Raw genomic sequence first — 16350 nt, 5'->3', positions numbered from 1 at the left:
GGGATTAAGAAGTACAAATTGGCAGTTACAAAATAGTTATGGGGATATAAAGTACAACTTATGGAATATAGTCAATAATACTGAAATAACTATGTATGGCGTCAGATGGGCACTATACCTATCGGGGAATCATTCTGTAAGTTATATAAATGTCTCACCGCTATGCTGTACACCTAAAACTAATATAGTATTGAATGTCAACCATAATTGAAAATTTTTTAAATATTAAAAAATTAAAAACTAAAATGAACTCCCAATATCTACAAGAGATATACAGGAAATAGAGAGAAAGGAATCCAAAAACAACACTACAGAATATCACCAACATACAAGAGAGTAAAAGAATAAGGAAAAGAGAACTACAATCAGAAAACAATAAAATTAACAGTTACAAAATAGTTATGGGGATATAAAGTACAACTTATGGAATACAGTCAATAATACTGAAATAACTATGTATGGTGTCAGATGGGCACTATACAACGTGTTCGTTTTTCCACCCAGCAATTCGATTTTAAGAAAATTATGTTACAAACATAATCAAATGTGCACAAAAATGTATGCATAAGATTGCACCATTGTTTGGAAACATTATATTTAATATGGCAGAATAAAAAAATTATATATATAAGAATTCCTACCCCCAAATTAGTTACATATAACAGGCATTAAATCAAGAAACAACTAAATGACTACATATAAACATACATCTGCAAAATCATTGCCAATTCTCATATTTAATTACAAAAGTAATATATAATACTACAGATAAAATATTCAAAGAATAAAAAAGTGAAACATCCATCTTCTCCACATATTCAATTCCCTTTTTCTCAGTTTACAATTAGATATGTAATTTTCTAGACTTTATTAATATATTTTTACTCTTAGACTTTGGAAAAACCATAAATGAGGCTCTTCGACTAGCTTTTCTTGCTATGAGATCTTTTCATTGAGAACTTTCAGGGTCATACATAGTCTTAAGCCATATTAAATATAATGTTTCCAAACAATGGTGCAATCTTAGGCATACATTTTTGTGCACATTTGATTATGTTTGTAACATAATTTTCTTAAAATCGAATTGCTGGATGGAAAAACGAACACATTTTTAAAATGCTGCCAAATAACCCTACAACAGGACATCTGTGAACCAACAGTCTGTAAGTACTTGCTTTGCCACGACCTAACCAATACTAGATATTATTGCCAATCTAAAATATTAAAATGATCTCCCTTTAATGCACATCTTCCTTGAGTATTCCTAGTGCAATCTTTTCATGTTTTAGACTAATTTGAAAGAAATATTTTATATTCCTCTGTGAACTATTTATTTGCTTTTGCATGTTTTTCTGCTGTTACTTACATTTTTGCTGATTTGTAGGAGCTGTTTACATATTGTATTCCTTTGTTGCATATATTGCAAATATTTTTCCCAGTTTAAGTGATCTGTTTTTTATTTACCACTATCTTCTATTTTCACATCATAAAATCTGTCAATTTTTAAAATGGCTTTTAGGTTTCTCGACTTTCTTAGGTAATACTTCCTCATGAAAGATGTTAAAAGTTACCTGTAATTATACCTCTAAATATGTTTCTAAGATTTAGATGAAGAGTGTGAAGAAATGATCTAAACACATTTTTCCCTCGGCCAACTGTCCCATTGTTTTGACCTTAAGTGACAGGAGGCTTACTATTTCATTCTGCAGACATATTTGTCTATCTTGTATCAATTAAAAAACTTAAAATAACTATAGCTTTGTATTTTATCTGGTATAATAAATGAACCTGATTCTTTACCAGTGTTTTCTGAGATATTTTTGTGCATTTCCTTTTTTAAGTTGATGCTATTAAGTCCTCCACTTAACCAATTTAACAGATTAACTGCATTCTCCATGCCTTCTGCATACTGACTGATGCAGCCTTCTACAGGTGCTCTTGCTCATAGTTATCTGTATGTGTACCAAATCAGGTGTATTTGTCTCCAAACTCACTTATGTCAATTTTATGTGTATTATAATTATGTGATTTTAAATATGATGCAAAACACTGATTTAAACTAAAAAGAGAATTATTTTACAAAAACTAAGTTGAATATTTTGTGAAGACTAAGATACTAAAATAAAAATATCCTCAAATTAGGGAAAAGAGATTCAGAGGTAAATTATAAAAATTTATAATTATGTATTCAGGTTCTTTTACAAACTAAAGTCTTTACATTGTTGTTCCACTTTAAAGATATCACAGATTATAGTTGTAGTTTATGTAAACAAGGTAACAGACTGTTTCTTACTCAAAGTAAAGTCCTTGGTCCTACATTAGAAAGACAAGTAAGGGAACTGAAATTTGTGTTTTAACTTTTTTAAATATTATGTATTAATCAATTTTTTTAAAAAAGTTCCTGCTTCAGCAAGATTTTAAAAAATAATTAACTACCAACTATTGGCCCTAATTTCATCAGAGAACCTCTACTATACTATTGAGTCTTCCCATGTAAAAAATGTCTCTAACAAATTTAGACCATCTTTTAAATCCGTAAAGGTTGTTTTGTTCTAACAGATCTTAAACATTGTTGGTTAAGTTTATTTTCTTTTGCATATTTATATAAACTATCTATCCCAATATTGCCATTCACATTCCTTTCTCTTCTCCAAAGAGAAAGTTTTACCCGATGTGGCTTATTCCAAAGAGAAAGGAATGTGAATGGCAATATTGGGATAGTTTCACTTCTGCTATCTATCCTTTAAATTTTGTTTTCTCAAAACTATATTTTGCTTTGTGAGTCCATTTTTAAGTTTCAAAAATGGTAATGAACAATAAACATTTTTTTAACCGCCCCCCCCAACTCAGCACAATTTTTAAAAGCTATTAATGTTGCTATGTGTATTATCTGGTGCACTGCTTCTGCTACATATTCCATAGTATGCACATGTATTTTACTTACCCAAATCTATTAATGGACACCTAGGTTGCCTCCAACTTCTCCCTACCACAATGATGCAATATTTTCACAGATAGCACCTTATGTAATAATGTTATATCATCTTTGGGATATATACCCAGGAGTACCAGTCTATACTTCTATAAGCAATGTATAAGAATTGCTATAGCTTCACATGCCTGTTAGTACTTACCATTATAAGTTTTCTAATTTCCATTAATCTGACATAGCTTTATCAAGCTGTATCTTATTTGTTATTTCTCTAATTACTATTGAGTTTGAGCATCTACTCAGGTGCGGAATTCCCTGGGTCTGTGAACTGTCAATTCATATCCTTTGTTTATCTTTGTTGATTTGTAGGAGTTCCTTGGATAGTTTACATTAACAGTCTCCTGTCAATTTTAAAATACTGCTGAATACCTCTCAATCCTATCACCAGTCTGTTAACCTTTGCCTCCAACAGTGATGTTTAATGTTGTCCATATCAACTGTTTGAATGTGTTACTGATCCATAACAAAATGAGTTTGCACCAACTACGATGTTTTCCATTGAAAAGGAAGTCTTAATTTAGTAATATAAAATTCAAATTTTTACCATATGGTTTATGCTTTAGGATTTTTAAGAATGCCTTCCCCAACAGTAGATCACAATATAATCTTCTACATTATCTTCTCTTAAATTTATAGTTTTACCCGATGTGGCTTATTTTAAAGACACTCTACTCATTGATACAGTGAATGAGGTCATTTTTGTAACTGGTTATTACTAACATATGGAGGAGCCATTTGTTTCTGTCTATTGTTTACTTGGTTACCTCACTGTACTTTCACTCGTTCTAATAATTTTATATTGTCTCCCCAGAAAACCAAGAGCTTCAATCCCATCACCTACAAACAATAATGAGTTTCCTCTTTTAATATGTATCCTTCATTTCTTTTGCTATATTGGTTAGGATCTCTACTACAAACTTAAGTGACAAAAGTAATAGGTGGCATTTTTGTGTAACTTTTGAATTCAATGAAAATGCTTCAGTTCTTCCATTATGACTTCTGGCAGATAATTTATAAATTTAAAGTTCCTTTTCCTAGCTTCCTAAGAGTTTATATTAGTTTTTATTAATGTGCTGAATTTTATCAAATGCTTTTGAAGCATCTACTGACATATGGCTTCCTTTTCCTTTTAACTGTTACTTGAGGATCCAATGTTGAACTGTCTTGCATTTTTTAATAGCAAGAAATAATATTTACAATTTTTAAAAAAACAGGTTGTGTTTCTATATATACATATTTGTAAATGCAAGAAGAAAATGTGCTCAAATTGTACGGGAGGCTCCATCTGGATGAATTACAGGTGGTTGATATTCTCTTTATACTTTCCTACATGTCCTAGAATTTTCAAAACACAGGTTACATTTACAATCATATAAAAATAATTTTTAAGTAATTATACACTTAAAAATAGCCTGAAACTTGAGTTATTATTTGGAAGGTAACCAGTTATCAGCTTTAAAAGTCAGCCTTACCAAGCTTTTTCCGCTAGCAGTGGCTACCTTTCTCAAACCTATGTATTGACAATTTGTCTCTAGGAACACTGGACAAGTTTGGTTGAGCTGAACTTTTATACGAGAGCTTTTGCCTTAAATTACAATTACTACCATCACAAACCAATTACTGAGCACAAAACTAAGTATTCTTTATTTTTTTTATTCTAAAACTACTCTTAAGGTAGATATATTACATTCCCAGATGAAAACTACTATCAGAGATAATAAGCAGGGCTAGGACGCAGATCCAGATCTTATATTGCACCATACTCCCTTCCCAAGTAGAATCTGATTTTGACCTTTCTTTCCAGAAAAGAAGCTGCCAATTTTGAACAAAGAGATTCTGCTTTGTGAGCAGGGATTCATGAAATCCCTCAAAATTACTTCGCAGTAGTTAAGGATACTTCTTAGGTTTTTTGGGAACCTAACTAAGTGGGCTCCAACAGTTCTACTCAATTAGGCCAGTAAAGTTAATTTAGGAATGCCTAATTCATTTTGAACTGCAAGGGACACCTGTAAAAGGTACTAAATGGTCCAATTTTTGTGCCCTTCCAACTCTCCACCCATGACTCACCTCTGCCAAATGTTGTAGCCGGGTTAGCAGTGGAGTTCTCTTGTCAGATCCAAGGCGTGTGATGTAATTTGATCTTTTGCTAAACACATACAGAAGATTAAGGACTGCCAGCACCACTTGCATATCAGAGGAAGCCAACAAAGTTGTCAAATGCTACAGGGGACAAAAAAGGGCAAGTTCATGGTATCAAGCACACTATGCCTTGAAAACTTAAAAATGCCAATGTAGTAATAGATTTGTCAACATTTACAAAGCTATCGAGAAGTTTAGTAATACAAAAAACATTTATAAATATTTGAGCACTTACAACATATAACCTTGTCTGCAAGAGCTTCCAATCTCCCAAGTCAGAAAGTCCAATAAAAGTTAAAAAATTGAGTTCAAAATTCATAAGTGCCCCCACAGAAAGAAACAGATTATTATAAAGAAACATATATATTTTAATACATAGTGGAACTCAACAACACTGTCTCCAACTAAAGTACTGTAAAATAATTTTATACTCCTTCTGCATCCTTTATGACAAAAATAAAATTGGAGTTAATTAAAATACAGGGTTCTTCATATAGAAGCTAAAGATACCAACATCTAGTGACATATGATTGTTAGGGCAAAGTGTATGTAAATGCAACCCAAGAGCGACTATTTTGGTTTTTTAAAACAATCAAAAGTCACCAATATATTGAAGCATTTGGTCAGCATTAGAATCAGTACGTAATTCAGCTGGACATGAACCCAGGTATTTCTAGTTGCTGATTATTATCCCAAAGGCCATGGACTTCCTTTTGCAGCTCATCTATTTCCTCTTCACCAGACTGCTTATCCACTCCCTACTTAAATCTCTTGAGTGCCTTAAGTTCAGTCATTCCACTTCTTTTCCTAAGCTATTTTCTACTTGTTTGTTCTTATTCTGGTTCTTTACCGAAGACTTAGGAAAATTAACACACAACAGGGCCCTTAACCAACAGTGATAAAAAATCTAAAGTCAGGCTAAAGGAAAAGAGTTTCTTCTTATAGTGATTTTTGACCAATTCAAAAGATCACTAATTCCTGTGCCCACTTTACTTTTTAAGAACATAGTATGCTATTAATATTCACTTGGGGGGAAAGGGAAGAGATTGAAAAGCAGCACACCAAAACTTAGAAAAATAGTAAGTAATGTATCAAAGAAATCAAGCTACTTCTAAGTTTAAAAGTAATGTGGGCTGCTCTAATAACCTGGAACAAAGATCACTACCTGTAAATTAGCAAGAATACTTCAATACATGTATTACATTGTCATTAATTTCTTGAATCTCGAAAGATAGGGTGAAGGTGATAGTAAAGAACTTTCCCATCAATCCTGTGAAAGGTATGTATATCCATGAAATATCCTATCATTGTCTTTCACATGGAAAAGCCCAGAGCTCCGTAATGAAAAGGAAAGAAGCATTCATCAGAGAGAAACAGCAATTTCCTTATTTTTGGACATGAACAATTCTAGTTAAGAACAGATCACATAGGCTTGAACCTCTCCTACCTCTATGGAACTGTACAGATGCCGGGAAAAGCTGTACTCAATGAGCAAGGCTGTGAAGTTCAACACAGCCAAGAGAAGCATTTTCAGTTGTTCTCTTTCCGGCCTATCACACACGAGCATCCATGACATATTCTCCACCGTCTGTCCAGCATCTGCCAGAATTCCATCAAAGCGGTCCAACAGATCCACCCAGTGATATAACTCACACTGGAGAGAGGAAAAGGAAGATATAAGATTAAGGTAAAAGTGCTGTGCGGTGTTTTGAGCTGAGTGTTGCTACAATGAATTGCTGAGCATGACACTTCTCACCATTGCTTCTCTTCAATCTTCCACCAGTACAGAAACCCATGAGAAAGATTGTACTTTGAACCATGTGGACCTGAATTCATTGTTATATCCAAAGTATACTAACACCAGTAGATGCCACAAAACCCCTTGTTAAGTCTTCAAAGAATCCTGACTACATTCTAAGGCCTACAAACACAAGGACTCTCCCTGCCAGAACCCATTTTATCAGAAGTGTTCACTTTTAGTTATCTCAAGAAGATTCTTTTAAACTAAAAGTAAAATACTAAGACTATCTCAAACTCATGTTATCAGTAAAACTAAAGGAATTTTGTGGCTGAGATTCTTTATCATCTATATAAATGTTCCTCTTCCTCAGCTAGCAAAATTCTCCTTTCAGATTTCTTTCAAAATTTCCTTGGCAATCTTTCATAGGCTAAAAGCTACTGATCCGGAGCTGTGCTAGACATACACTGATGCTTTTTAAGTAACTGATGAATGAGGCTACCTCATTATGGTTTCTCTTTCAAACCAGAGCAAACAAAATGTTCTAGTCCAGGGAGCCCTGTCTTTTGGGAACATGAATTCACATACCTTTCCAATGTTCCATGTTTTGATCTGCTGCAGTTCCAAGAGTAGTTGCTCATCATTACAAACTTTGAGTTTGTCTATTAAGGCTCTGCAGTCTGCAGGCTGAGAAAAACAAACAGGTACTCACAAAGGGTGTTTTAAAGTATAAGGGAGACATAAAGAGGAAGAACGGGAAAAGAAATCGTTAAGCCAACACACTCAGCAATTTAACTTTTGATAGAATGTACTACTGAAGAAAAGTGGAAATTTACCTGATGATCACTTGGGATTAAAATGGAAATCTTATAATGAAACAATCCATATGTGCATTGTTTAAACACATATAAACCTGTAGATGTAGACAAACTACTTAGAAGGGTACAGTCAATAGAAATAACGGAAATAAGTTAAACATCAAATGAAAATAAAGAAGGAATCTGTACCATGGTCCAGAAGTTAATCAGAATGCTTGATAAGGCATGTTGAAGGAAGAAGAACACTGAAAAATCCCAGTAAATTCACAGTTAAAGGTGAAGACTAACAATGGCTATATTTTGCTATAACAGGAAACCCTCTAGTAATAGTAGGGCAAAGAGCTTCTGAACTTTGTACAACTAGGACTCCATCCTTATTTACTTGGGGTTCCCATATCCATACATGCCTGCTCTCTTTTACTGATTAAAGGATCTGTTTGTCAGGTAACAATGTGTGGATTGAGAATTTATAGTGTCTGAAAGTGGAAGCAGGGATAGGGACTGGGACTGAGAAGCCTTCTCTTAACGGATGGCAGCTCAAAGTTATTACACTTGCTCTTTAACTCTACGGTAGTATGATATCCTGGGAATGGGCCTAGATTTGGAACCAAATAAATCTGGGTTCAGTTTTCAGCTTGTTTGATCATGAGCAAATCCAACCACTAAGCCAGTTTTCTTTTTTTCTCTTTTTAAATCTGATCGTGTTACCCTTCTGCTTCTCACTGCGCTTAAGATAAAGGCAAACAGCTTGATGTGACCTTATGTGGCCTGGTCTTGGTCTTCTGCAATGTCTTTTCTGAGTCTTTTGAGTGTGCCATGCTTTCTCCCACCTCAGGGCCTTTGCATATGCTGTTCATTCTGTCTAGAAGACTCTTCTTACCATCCTCCATCCTCTGGACTCATTCAATAGTCATTTCCTCAGGGAAGCATTCACTGACTTCTCTAATTTAGGCTAAATCCTGTTATATGTTTTCAGAGTCCTAGGTGCATCTTACTAACATGGTTTTAATCAAATGTTTATTTGTGATTATCTGTGATTATCTAATTAATGTCTACCTCCCTTGTAAACTCCATGAAGAAAGAAATACATCTTTTTTTTTTGCTCACTATTGTAATCTTAGTGTGTGTGTGTGTGTGTGTGTGTGTGTGTGTGTGTGTGTGTGTATCAGTGCCTGGCACTCAAAAAGTATTTGTTGCATGAGTTAATAAATGGTTAAGTGAATGAGAATCTGAACAGTGATAGTGGCACTAGGAATGGCAAACATGTGAAAGCCATAGTTTTCTTATCAGGAAAACAGTTCTAATAACTAGTAAAACACATGTGAAGCTCAAATGTTTGCCACATACATAAAGCACTTATCTCACACAATAGGAACCTAAATATTGAGAGACAACATATTGTTAAAAAGAACATGGACTTCGGAATTAGATAGTTAGAAAGCTACCTCTTTGAATCTCAGTATCCTCTTCTGTAAAATGAAGCAGTATTGTTGTGATTTAAACTAGAAGTATTTTCAGTACTCAAAACAGAATGTGTAACAACAGGGGCTGGCTTAAGGTAAATTGTTTTCTTTAAGCTAAGTCCCAAACCTTTTCTTCCTCTAAAGTGAGATTAAAGCTACCTTAAATTTTTGTGTTAATTAAATGCATGTTAAATCCTTGGCATAAAATCCTTCCATAAACCAGGCCTGCACTTGTTCCTCCTCTTCTGGAAGTCATATATAGGTCAAGGGAGGGATGGTGAAGGAGTAGAAACAGATAACATGGAAATCTGAACCATATACTCAGTTCACTTGTGCCTTCAGGACCTACTTGGGCCTAGTATCAAATATAACTTCAATTTCTAATGGAATGCAGCTATGCAGATCTAATTTTATGATTCTATAGGTGATATAACACCCAGTTCATGATGAACATTTGGGTCCTATAATCACTTGTTATCTATCTCAGAATCAGGCATTCAATCTTTATCAAGGTCCTGTAGCAAGCCACACGGGCTTTTCTGAGTGTCAAGGTCCCTGCTCTGGACTCTGCAGTTTGCAGAATGCACCAGGGACAAAAAGTACATCTTTACCATCTTGTCCCTGCTATACTGAGTGTGATTTTCTTTACTCATAGTAATGAAAAAGAAAGCACGTGACAGTTCAACGGCTGCATACCAACTGCTATGGTTTATATCGATTTGCTTCAATAAATATATCAAATCAAGGGAAAAAAATCCTTTGCACAGCTGCTGAAACACAAAGTTCATCAATAAATGTCTTTCTTGTGCACCCACTATGGAAAACAGTATGGTAGTTCTTCAAGAAAATTAAAAACAGAACTACCATATGAACCAGCAATTCCACTTCTGGATATTTATCAGATGAAAATGAAATGAAAATGAAAAAAACACTAATTTGAAAGGATTATATGCACCCCTATGTTCACTGCAGCATTATTTACAATAGCCAAGATATGGAAGCAAGCTAAGTATCCATCTATAAACAAATGGATAGAAAAGATGTAGTATACATATATAACGAAACACTACTCAGTCATTAATTGAAATCTTGCCATTTTTGACAACATGGGTGGACCTTGAGGGCATCAGGCTAAGTGAAATAAGTCAGAAAGACAAATATATGATTTCATCTATGGAGTTAAAAAAAAATAAAAAACAAGGAAAATCAAGCTCATAGATACAGACTAGTGGTTGCCAGAGGCAAGGAGTGGGTAAAATGAGTAAAGGGGTCAAAAGGTAAAAAAAATTAAATTTAGAAAGTTCTTTAAAATAATACTTATTATTGGTTATAGGAAGGGGAAATTGGGTATGCTAGAGAAAAATAGGCATCTTCAAGCCTTATTAAAAACATACATAGTCAATGATCTAAAAATTTCACTTTGTGAGTTTATCCTAAGTAATTTGCTACTAGCTATCAAATGTTGTGGACCAGGAAATTTGTATACAGGTGTGAATCAATGTACAAATCCTTAACAATCTACTAAGTAAAGGAAAAATAATTTTAATTTGCATTTCTCTGATGATCTACAAGGCTGAATTATTCTGCAAGTTTACCGACTGTTCTTTTCTAAAATGGCTTATGCACATTTTGTTATTGGGATATTTATCTCTCCTACTGATTTAGCTAAAGACATTAACTACAATGAGTTACAAATATTTTCCCCAGCTTGTCATGTGCCTCTGTCTCTTGGATAAAGTACTTCACATTTCCATTATTTGTATAGTTTCTTAAGGCAACATTTCTTTCTGCTCTTCAGTTTCAAAAAAAAAAAAAATTTGAGTACCTGTCAAAAACTCTAGGTGCCAAAACACATGAAACAAAATCAAAAGGAAATAAAAGTATTTGCAACAGATATCAAAAATGAATATACTCTATACATGGCATTCAGTAAGAAACTGACATTCTAATATCAAATACAAAAATAACAGCATGAGCAGACAAGTGATATAAGGCCAATGAATTTGAAAATGCATGTATTAAAGCATGTAAATTAGAACAGTGAAATAGTTCTTCCCCACGTATTAACAAAAATTTAAAAGATAATCTATAATGCCAGAGAAGGTATGGGAAAACAGCACTTCTCACGCTCATTAATATAACACTGAGTGAAAAGGTCAGGAGAACTACCCATGCAATAATCTGGAAGAAAAATAACAAAATGTTAATAGTGCTATCTATTGGTGATACATGTCGGGTACTTACAGTTTTTTTAAAAACCTAGTATTTAGAAAATGAACTGATTATGCACCAGATACTTTGCTAAGCAACTGTGTCACATAAAGGAGGGAGGAATTACCAACTTTATTTTACAGATGTGGAAATGTGGAATTTAATAAAGTCTCAGCCACAAAAATCTAGTAAGCCTCAAACCCATGTCTAATTCCAGAGCTTGTGCTCCTAGAACTACAGCACAAAGAGCCTACGAGCGTGTCATAAAAATGCAATACTTTCTTAACCTCAGAATGCAGTTTAATAGAATAAATGAAGCTGTCTTTTTTTACTGCTGACATAAATCATCTAACATGGCCAACCAACACACGGGTTAAGCTGAACTGCATTTAAGAATCAGTAATAAGGAAAGCTAAACCCTGGCCTCATAACAAATCTAGTCAGAAAGGTGCTACCACTTTAATTTTCTAGTAAATGAAATTGAAAAAGATCCCACAAGTACAGAAAGAATTTTAACCCACATCTGATCTTGCCATTATTACCATAGAGCCTTTTGATGCATAGAACAAACAGCAGCCAGAGAGCCTACTTCAGGTACATACAGCTAGCTACAAAGTGTTTAGTGCTCACTTTTCACTGGTCACTTAGCTTATTCACTTTTTAATCAATGAAAGTTCAAAAGAAAATTTGATTGTTTTGCTGCACTTTGTATATAAGCGTGATCTATTTGGAAGATCAGTATGGGTGAACTGATGGCAAGGATTTTTTTCTGAAATAAAAAAACAGAGCAAATTTTTGGATACTTACAGCCTCAGTAGGTGTCTTTTTCAGTTTAGTCCTGTCTACTTTCATGTTTTCGATTTTGTTTTATGATCTGAAAATCAAATCCCAAAAGTGAGAATTAAAGTTGCAATCTTGAACTCTACATGCTTAGATATAGACAATATAGAATGAAGAGCATACAAAATGTTTAAAATAAAAACTCTGGAGTTATGATGCCATGCCACATCAGAGGCACAGCTATGAGGTAGGGAGGGGTAAATAATCTCTCCAGATAAAACTGACCCACATCCATTTTTTGGAAAAATCTATAACAAATTTAAGTCAAAATTAAAACGTCTTTTTTTACTTACAAATCTCTTCAATTCATAATCGAATATAAAAGAGTTCAATGTTTTTAACACACCTCAAGATGGAAAATTCACCATTCATATCCATGTAGCTTTCTAGAAAACTTAGCAATTCCATTTCTGGGAACTTATCCAAAGAAAGTCAGAAGGATGTACATAAATATTTAACAACAAGAATTCATACTGCGTGATCATTTGTATAATAGTGAAAAACTGGAAAGGATCAAATGTCCAAAATATAATTAGTTTAAAATGAAATACTGCACAACTGTTAAAAATATTGCACACAATTATATACAACAGCACACAAAGATGTTCGTGGTGAAATAAAAGTTACAAAACAGAATGAACACTATAAACCTATGTATAAAAAATAGCTAGAAAGGTTATGTATCAAAATGTTAACTCATTGCTAACAAAATGGATTATGTAGGATTGTTTTCTGTGCACCTCTGTATCTTTTACTGTTTTTAACCCACAAAAATATATTAGTTGTACCATAAGAATGAAGGCAACATAATATTTTATTTTTAATTAGGAAATGGAGTATAAGACTCCCAGTACAAATGTCCTGAGCACAGAACTAAGGTCATGTAATTTGGAAGGCTCAAAAGTGAACAACAGTCTGATTTAGACCCACAGTAGAAACCTAGTTGATCCTTGATGGCAAACAGGTCCCTTCAAGGTGCTCTGGCTAAGGCTCAGGTAGAAATGAAGGTTTCTCCCATTGGCAAACAGGACACATGCACAGAGGTAGAAGTGAACTGTAAGCTCTTTACACACCAAAGATTCTGCTACTAACAATGTGTATTTGCTACAAAGCAGTCACTGGAGGTCAATGCCCCACCCCGCCCAAGGAGGTTGTCATAATATAAATCTGAACAAGCCCAAGTATAAATTTTAGGCAACTTTTGGCCTAGATTTAGTCCAATATACTCAGTACTGTGGAAATAACATATATATGCCTGCATGGCCGGCACCCATTCAACCAATGGTCATTCAGGAAGAGTTGGTGAAAAATCCAGAATATGTTCTCATGTTTCTGCAGAGACCATTACTAAAGAAAAAAAAAGATGTTTTCCCTCTACGGTTCACAGTTAAGGTATATAATACCAATTTACTTTAAAAAAAAAAAATCACCTCAACATCTAACAGAAAATGAACAAAATATCTGTCACCAACAACTTCCAAATATCTACAATGAAGCCAACAGGATTCTGGCAACAATCAGATCCATGTAGTGTAAATCATAAGTGAGCTATTTATACATTTACTCTCAGGCTTGATTTTTCTCACAAAATTTCTCACACCCATTACTTAGAGCAAGTGGCCATCATACTACTATGGCTGTAATCATTTGCTGGGAGGCTGTTAGATTGCCTCTGCTGTATACTATCGATACCATACGACCCAAATCACTGAATGCTTTCCCTCCAAAATTAAGAATGTCCATTCTCACTATTCAACACAGTGTTGGAAGTTCTAGTCAATGCAATAAGGTAAGAAAAGGTAATAACAGGTACAGAGATCAGAAAGGAAGAAATAAAACTGTCCCTATTTGCAGATGACAAAAGATTACCTAAATAGAAAATCCCAAGGAATCTACAAAAAAACCTCCCAAAACTAATAAGTAATCTCAGCAAAGTTGCAGGATACAAGCTAAACACACAGATCAATCATATTTCTACATATTGGCAATGGACATGTGGACTCTAAACTAAAAAGTACAATAATGCCTCACGGTTGCTCAAAAAAACATCGAAATACTTAGGTATAAATCTAACAAAGCATGTATAGGGCTTGTATGCTAAAAACCACAATGTTGATTTAAAAAAATCAAAGACCTAAATATATGAAGAGATATACCATGTTTATGGATTAAAAAGACTCAACATAATAAAGATGTCAATTCTACTCAAATTTATATATAGGTTTAATGCGGTTCCTATCTAAATCCCAGCAAGATGTTTTTGTAAACTAAGATTATCCTAAAATGTATACAGAAAGGCAAAGGACTACAATAGCTAAAGCAATTTTGAAAAAGAAAAGAGGGAGGAATCACTCTATCCGATTTTAAGACTTGTTATACATATATCTATGTATTTATCTACATGGATACATACATCTACAGAAATCGCAACTGTTTATATAGTACTGGAAGAGTTATATACACATATATAAATAGACCAGAGACCCATACAAATATGCCCAACTGATTTTTGATAAAGGAAAAAGCAATTCAAAGCATAGTTTTATTAACAAATGGTGCCAGAGCAGACATCTATAGGCAAAAAAAGATGAACTTTAACTTGTGTCTCATACTTTGATACAAAAATTAACACAAAATGGATGATGTGGTGAGGGTGTGGACAAAGGAAAACTCTTGTGCACTGTTGGTGGGAATGTACATTGGTTCAGCAACAATGGAAAACAGTATGGAAGATCCTCAAAAAACTAAAAACACGATCCAGCAATTCCACTTCTGGGTATTTATCCCCAGGAAATAAAAACACTAACTTTAAAAAAGATATACACCCCATGTTTATTATAGCATTCAAGGGTCTGGGTTAAGAACAATGAACTCTGGCTAATAAAAGAAAGGTTATTTACTTGGAGGATAACTGGTAGCTCACAGAAACAACAGGAAGGCTTAGAGATCCACATTCAGAAAACAGGAGGAACCAAAGAAGCGATGCAGCCTGGAACTATAGCCCAGGATCTCCCAAACACACAGCTTAGTTGGGGGTACCTACACTGCCAACACCAAATTCTGGATGTCTAGAAGCTACTGCTGGTGGCAGAATGATTTCTAAATGGTCTTAGGTTATTTGCCTCAGGTATCAGTGACTCCAGACGCAAAGTCTCAAGTGTGAGCATCTGATTGGTCAAGCATAGGTCCCATGCTCATGCTCTGGCTGTCGAGGTTCTAGGCAAGCAAGTGCACTTTCCTTTTTTAGTTTCCACAGTGTTCCAGTTCCAAACTTTTTATAAACAGATTCATATTATAGGCACCCAATTAAAAGAAACAAGCCAAAACATATGAACACACATACATCCCTGTAACAAGTGCAAAATTAACCTGGTTTTTATGTCTGTTGCAAGAAACATCTATAATCTAAAAAAGGAAACATATCACTTTCCATAAGATATCAATTAAGAAAATACAAGATTTTTGTTCCTATTCTATTTCTAAGCTGGTTTTACAGTGGGAAGGGAGAATATTTTTGAGTGCCCAATACAAGCTAGATAATACTTATGCTGGGATTTTCCAAAGCACTTAGAATATCTTGCTCCATGAAGGAAGACAAGGTTCCAGTAATTTGGAAAATATTACAAATGGAATTCCCCTTCTTTTAGGACAGTCACATGGCTGAATGACATTACTAATGGCTCTAAGAAATCTTGGGTAAAGGAAACTTATTAGGGCAAAGAACCATTTTTTCAAGTGACATCTACTGAAAGTCCACCAATTTAAGTATCCCAAAGAACATACTTTGAGACGTGCTGCCAAGGGGCTTCATATAATTGTCTTTCATATAATCTTCACCAGTCAAGCCAAGTTTGTCCTCATTTACAGATAGAAAACTGAGGCTCAGATAAATTAAGTACCTTGCCTAGTTAGGGAATCTTGGCACCACGAACTAAATCCAAGCCTGACTCCCAAGTTCATGCTTTAATAACACGCTGTTCACTTTACTAGTTTTATTACTACATAAATGCCTGCAGATGAAAATATAAACTTGTGACAGATTCTTCTACATTGTTGGATCCTATTGTTCAAAAAATTATTGCAAGAGAAGAAACTGGGGCACAAGGTGAGAAGCTCAGATATTGTCATTTTCACTAATAATTGGAACAG

The 16350-nt window shown here is 34.2% G+C and overlaps 1 protein-coding gene across 1 annotated transcript in view; it reads right to left on the bottom strand.

Moving 5' to 3' along the window:
- HUWE1 (HECT, UBA and WWE domain containing 1, E3 ubiquitin protein ligase) overlaps positions 1-16350 on the bottom strand; it is a 155140-nt gene that overhangs the window by 114485 nt on the left and 24305 nt on the right. The window contains exons 4-7 of the mRNA XM_015597907.2: positions 12169-12235; positions 7458-7556; positions 6579-6785; positions 5060-5212 (exon numbers count right to left, since the gene is read on the bottom strand). Coding sequence (XP_015453393.1) covers positions 5060-5212; positions 6579-6785; positions 7458-7556; positions 12169-12213 — 504 coding nt within the window. The 5' untranslated portion in view covers positions 12214-12235. The remainder of the gene's footprint in view (positions 1-5059; positions 5213-6578; positions 6786-7457; positions 7557-12168; positions 12236-16350) is intronic.

The sequence above is a fragment of the Pteropus alecto genome, unplaced genomic scaffold (genome assembly GCF_000325575.1).
Source record: "Pteropus alecto unplaced genomic scaffold, ASM32557v1 scaffold159, whole genome shotgun sequence".
NCBI lineage: Eukaryota > Metazoa > Chordata > Mammalia > Chiroptera > Pteropodidae > Pteropus > Pteropus alecto.
The sequence above is the reverse complement of the archived record's forward strand: the minus strand, read 5'-3'. Positions and strand labels throughout refer to the sequence as shown.